The 6,000-nt window shown below is 38.8% G+C and overlaps 1 protein-coding gene across 1 annotated transcript in view; it reads left to right on the forward strand.

Annotated features, from left to right (window-relative positions):
- ARHGEF10 (Rho guanine nucleotide exchange factor (GEF) 10) overlaps positions 1-6,000 on the forward strand; it is a gene marked incomplete at its 5' end in the record, with an annotated part of 72,943 nt that overhangs the window by 31,539 nt on the left and 35,404 nt on the right. The window contains one exon of the mRNA XM_009587836.1: positions 5,820-5,935. Coding sequence (XP_009586131.1) covers positions 5,820-5,935 — 116 coding nt within the window. The remainder of the gene's footprint in view (positions 1-5,819; positions 5,936-6,000) is intronic.

Below are 6,000 nucleotides of genomic sequence, written 5' to 3' on the forward strand. Positions count from 1 at the left end.
GAGGAAGCAATACAAATGCGCTAAGCCTCGAAGACCAGATTGCAAATGGCAAGTCAAATTTGCGATCTACCAGCCTTTCAGAGTAGTCTTCAAATCTGGCATGTTCTTCAAGCGTATCATTAATTTTGTGTTACCCCTCAGTAATGCTGGAACTATAGTCAGGAAGATAGACTTTCTCAGTTTTGGTTGTGGTTTTCACATGTGAGCATTCGTGAGCTTCCATTTTGTGTAATGCCTAGTCTGACTTCAGGGCTCTGTGTCTCTCAGAAGCAAAGTAATCTTTCTAAGGACCTTGAATTTCCATGACACATCGGTTCTTACTTCGTGTCAATATGGCTTTTTTCAAAGCAATTTATATTGATGTATTGTGGTTTTGAACCATGTGGGGAAAAGGTCATTACTATAATCATGCTCAAGGCAGATCTTCTCAAGATTAGTTACTTTGCAGTAAAAGAGATACCCAGGAGTGTATCTATTAACAGTCTTTGGGTTTAACATGATATACAATACAGAAATGTTCGCAAGAATAGTTGCAATATTAAGAATATACTGAATGAGGCTTTTATTTATTTGCATGCTGTTTGGATTTATGTAATACTATTACTTAAAAAAAAATCCTCCTAACTGGGAGTAAATGGGAATTTAGTATGGGAAGGGACCACCTGAGCCATTATGTTTGCTTACCCAGGAATAGATGTTTAAATTATGGGTGACTGTATCTACTCTAGGCATGGCAACACTTTCTTTTTCCCCTTTAGTAGCATAAATCTGTGATAAATTAGTAATTCACAAGTAAGAATCAGAACACACAGCAAAAGCTAGTGGAAAATGTGTGCAAGTAACAAATCACCACAGTAAATAAATGTGTCCCTTAGTAATTCTTTGAAAGGAAGAATAGGGCGTGATCAGTTCAGGATTATAATATCCAATATGCTTGTGGTGCCCATGGGAACTGAAAATTTAAAGGAACCGGATAGACAGCGATCCCAAGGGAGCGACTGCTCTGCCAGCGCCCATTAAAGCAGCTGCTGCTGTGCTGGCCGTGCGGGGAAAGAGCTGCAGCTGCTGCCGTGCTCCCCAGCAAAGCAGCCTGCTGCCAGAGGTGGGAATTCGCCCCCTCTGCCCACACCCAAGCAGTAGCACACAGACACTTCTCTTGCATGTGTACATTTATGCACAACCTTCCAAATCCTAATTTTGCCTGAGCCAAGTTAAACTGACTTTAACCACACCCAGGGAGTTTCCTGCAGGCTTTGAAAATGCCTGGATGTAAATAGGCTAAAATTGCTTCTGTTTCAATTATAAGAACTACTTCAAACCGGGCAAAACTGGTGAATTTAAACACTGGGAAACAAGCAGGTAAAATAAGTGTTTAGTATTATACTCAAATATGTCTCGGCTAAGGAGCGATTGTTATGAAAAGCAGAATCTTCCCAGCCCAATTTTACATAGCAGCAAAAATCAATTTAAACTTCAACCTCCTTTCTCCCTCTAAAGCAAGTGGCAGTTTTGTTTTCTTTTTTAAAATAATATTTCATCATAATGCTGAGCAAGGAATTATGTATTTTTCATGAATTACTGGTTGTTGGCAGTAAACTTGCCTGTTGCAAGGAGGCATGAATTTCTCTGGTAGAATCTTAGCAACGAAGGAGTTGAGTTGATGAAAAAAATTCCTGCTAACTTACATGTGGCCAAGATTTCACCTTTGATCTGTAGGTGGAATGCAAAAAACGTTGCCTCTGAAGCCGCATATGTGGTTATCGGTTACAGCACGCTACCTTCTCTCCTGTCCGGGCACTGTCCTCTGTAACACGTAGGATGTGTAGAGCTGGGGAGAACCTTCTCTAAACTCATGGAGGGTTTGTTTTTTTTTCACATTGGAAAAATAAATTGTTTTGGAGCTTGATAATTAGCAAGAGTGGCTTAGAAATGGAAAGGAAATGGCTTTATCATTTGTGAAACATTTCAAAGTACAAAAAGAAACCAACCATGTATCTGCTTTGGAGTGAAGCCAAGAGTTTTTCAGTACTTTCTATGGAAAAAAGAGAGAGTGAACACCCACCCCAAAATAGCTAGTAATCGAATGGTCAGGGAACATGTGTGGGCCGAAGCAGCAGTCTTTGGCTGTGAACTGAGAAATGCATCTGATGAACAGACTAGCATGCCCCCCACCTCCTTCACCCAGAAAAAACCCTCCGTCAGACAATTCAGACCCAGTTCAGAGATGAAGTTGCTATAACTTGTAACTCATTATCCAGACACAAACCACGTGGTCAGTTCTCAGAGAACTCTCTTCTGGTGAGTCCATCATTGCTGATCTCTGAAGCCCAGTTATTTTTCTGTGTTCCAGTTTGTGCCCACTAAGGACCTCCATGAAAGAATGATATTAGCCGTGGCTATTGATCTAGTCCTTGATTGACTATTAAAATTTCTTCTTAATTTGGCCGTTTGTCTTTTCTAGAACATCAGAAGATGGAAGCAGGCTTTCTTTAATTATTTATCGATTTGCTTTTTGGCTTCTTTTCCTGTGCTAAGAACGTGGTTTTTAATGAGTGAGCCTAAAATGACTTCCATTTGGTTTTTCTGTGTGACAGAATTTCAGATGCCAAGTTAGTTTATTTGCTTTGACACTCTTATCGCATCCTTTTTATCTTGACTTATTAAAAGCTTATAAAATACGCACGGTGCCGACAAAATAGACTCAGGTGACAATTACTGAATGAAATTCAAGATTTATGCCTTATTCCCAAGGCTGGAACAAGGATATTTGTAAAAGCATTTGAAGCTCCAGGAAGAGGATTGTAGAGGACAGCTCTTTTCAGGCATGGTGGATGTATATATTGCACAGGCCAAGTCCATCTATGTAAGTAGTTAAAGCTTTCTTTATGGCCTCGGTTGAAGACTATGGCATAAAGTCCTGCAGCATCTAAGAGTTGCCTGAATGCTTGCTGTTAAATATTGCAGGTTAGTGTCCATTCTCCGACCTGCTTTCAATTAAAAAAAAAAAGTCTGGTAACTCTGTCTTTATGAAGCTGCAAAGAGTGATCCTGGCTTTTAAAACCTAAAAATAATGTACTTCAATTGAGTGAAAATATCCATCCTATACAGGGGAATCTTCACAAACTTTCAGCTTTTCACAGCCTGGTAGCTGTAAATTTTTTCTTAGTTCAAACCCACAAGGATAAACTTCAGAAATATTTGTAGTACGTTTTTCAGTGCAGCAGTTTGATTTGTTTAGTAGTGGAGTTTATAAATGACAGGTAAGTGAATGGACTTCTGCCAAAAACTCAACTAAACTGCCAATTACTTCTAATCAGTCTAAATTTTGTTTTGCAGAAGTTATCTTTTTCTTACAGAAATTTGGGGCAAGAATTATTTCATTTGTGTTCTTTACAGTGCCAAACACATTATCATGGCTTTTGGCTAGATTTCACCAGACTTCTATTAACATTGACCCATCCCTTTCTTTCCAATTAGCCCCATCAAAATCAACAATTTGATGTGTCTAGGAACTTAGCGATTCTGGTGCTTAACAAATTACAATTATTGTAGACGTTAGTAAGAAAAAAGGTGTAAGCTATCAGGAGAAGGATACAAAGACAGAAGTGTTTACAACTTTCAGATGTTGATTTTTCAAGTATTTGGATTGAAGAAAGTGAAAATGCAGCTTAATGAAAGTATGTAGTCTGCAGCTCCAGAAAAGTGTTTAATTTTTTTTAAACAAATCTGCAAATATACTCTACTGACCATAATCTTAAAACTCTTCCTCTTAAGTCTACTTTGCAGTCATTTCTTTTCATGTGTACAATAAATGTAACCATCTTTTCTTACGGACTGATTTGTTTTTAAGGGTAAGAAAGGCTAGATTGTTCTTTTAATTAACATTCAGAACAGGCAAAGAAGGGTGGATAAAAGTTGCATCTATTCTCTGGCTGGGTAAATAGTAGTAAGTGCAGTCATTCCCCTGTTTAGTGCTCAAGGGCAAATGCTTTCATTGATTCAATTTACCAGAAGATCTAAAGGTGAGAGAGTAAGTTGAAATTTCATGGGAATGTGTAGTATCTCAGGTTTATGTTGCATTTTCCTGCAGTGAAGTGGAGAATTCACTTCTATTCGAGATAAAGTGGAACCCTTAACATTTTCCTTGAGCCTTGAAGTTTTATACTTTTCAGGGTTTAAGGCAGACTCCTAGCTTAATATAGTGAATTGCGTTAAAGAAAAACATCCAGCGATGGCCTCAATCTGTATGATGCCTCCAAATAGGAAAACGTCTTTAGAAAATACAGTTATTTTTATACATAACTGAGAATATACTAATGATTTAAGAAGAATTGTCTTGTGCATGTTTATTTTTGTGGTTATTCTGGTTTATGCTATTTTGATAGCTTTGTGTTTGGTTTATACACTGGTCCCTGTGGCAGACTGGGGGAACAGAGGTGCTGGCAGTGTCTCGGTGGGCAGCTGTGCTGTGTCCAGCACCCATCTGCCCTGGCAGCCAGGCCGGGTGGCATGGCTCGTGTGCGTGCTCCTCATCTGTCTGTGGAGCGGGTAGCCAGATCGTGTTCTTACCAACACAGGGTTGAAATCCTTCTGCTCCAGGGGAGTTTGCTGCCCGCAGGCTAGCTTCCAAAGTTGTGGTGAGGGTGAAGGATCCGAAGTTTGGATATTGCGCTGTGTGAGCTAAATAATCTGCAGAGGTTTCCTGGAAAGATAATCCAGCCCGGTTCCTGTCGTTCAGCCAAAGGGAAGCATGCTGACTCTGTATACAAAGTCAGGGTGGGGTTTTTTAGGGGAGAGGGAGAGTGTTGTTTCTGCAAGAACTACATAGCCATCCCGCTCCTAACATCATGTCTGGGAGTCAGAGTGTATTAGCAGGGTTCTGCAAGCTTTGTGCATTTAAATAGACAGCTTATCCTACTAATCAGAATATTTTTCTGAGTTAGTGTTCTCTTATAAACATACGTACTTGTTGATGGTTAGGGCAAAATATTTCTGTTGCTATTAAGATTTGTTGCTGATCTCAATACAGATCCTTTTTTCACTTAACCGTGATTGCAATAAAATTTCAAGTGGTTCAGTGAAATTGCAGGCTCGTGTTAGAGTTAGGATGTGGATATATGATCCAGAACTGTCTTGCGATCGATTAAACAAATTTTGAGTTTTAAACCACCATAGTGAAGGCTAGAAATAAGTTTTTGGGCTTCGTCACATGACCAAAAGCAACCTTCAGGAAGGATGTTTAAACTAAGGTGTAACAGCAAGTCTGCTGCTTGGTGCTAAGCAAAACTTCCCATGTCAGCAAGAGATTTTGGGGCCAGTGAAGCTTCAATATTTGTCACAGTTCTAGTGCGTGCTTCTTAGAACTACACGTAATGCTCTCCGTCATACTAGATGAACAAGCTTGAATCTTAATTGTAACTATAAAAACCAATGATAAGGTGAGCTAAAAGGAAGTGGCTACGGTAATGCCTGTACATGCAAAGCTAATAACATACTACTACCTATAATTTCCCAGGATGCATTTCACAATTATCTGTCTGCAGGGACATTAAAAGCACCTGGAGCAGCAAAGTGAAATATTGATGATATATGTATAAATAAACCATTTTGATTTTCAGAAGTAATGGAGACCCTAGCTGCACATTGGTGCATTAGTTGTTTTTACAATCTGGAGAGAGCGTCACCAATTTTGATAAGCTTAATTTTCATAGTGTTAAGAAATAGCAATATATGTTAATATTATTATCTTTTGCTTTTCTCCTTCAACTGAGAATTGTATCTTTTTATTATGTATAACCTTATGTTTTTATTCATTTTAGACAAGCTCTATATGGGACCAGGGCAACTGTACCATGATCTGCAGAACCTTTTACATGACTTGAATGTAGTTGGTCAAATTAGTCAATTAATAGGCAGCCTTAAAGGAAACTATCAGGTAATGAACAAAGCTGGATTTATTTTTCAAATATGTTCCTGTTGCAAAGTAGCATAATTGTCTTT

The sequence above is a fragment of the Fulmarus glacialis genome, unplaced genomic scaffold (genome assembly GCF_000690835.1).
Source record: "Fulmarus glacialis isolate BGI_N327 unplaced genomic scaffold, ASM69083v1 scaffold8691, whole genome shotgun sequence".
Classification (NCBI taxonomy): Eukaryota; Metazoa; Chordata; class Aves; order Procellariiformes; family Procellariidae; genus Fulmarus; species Fulmarus glacialis.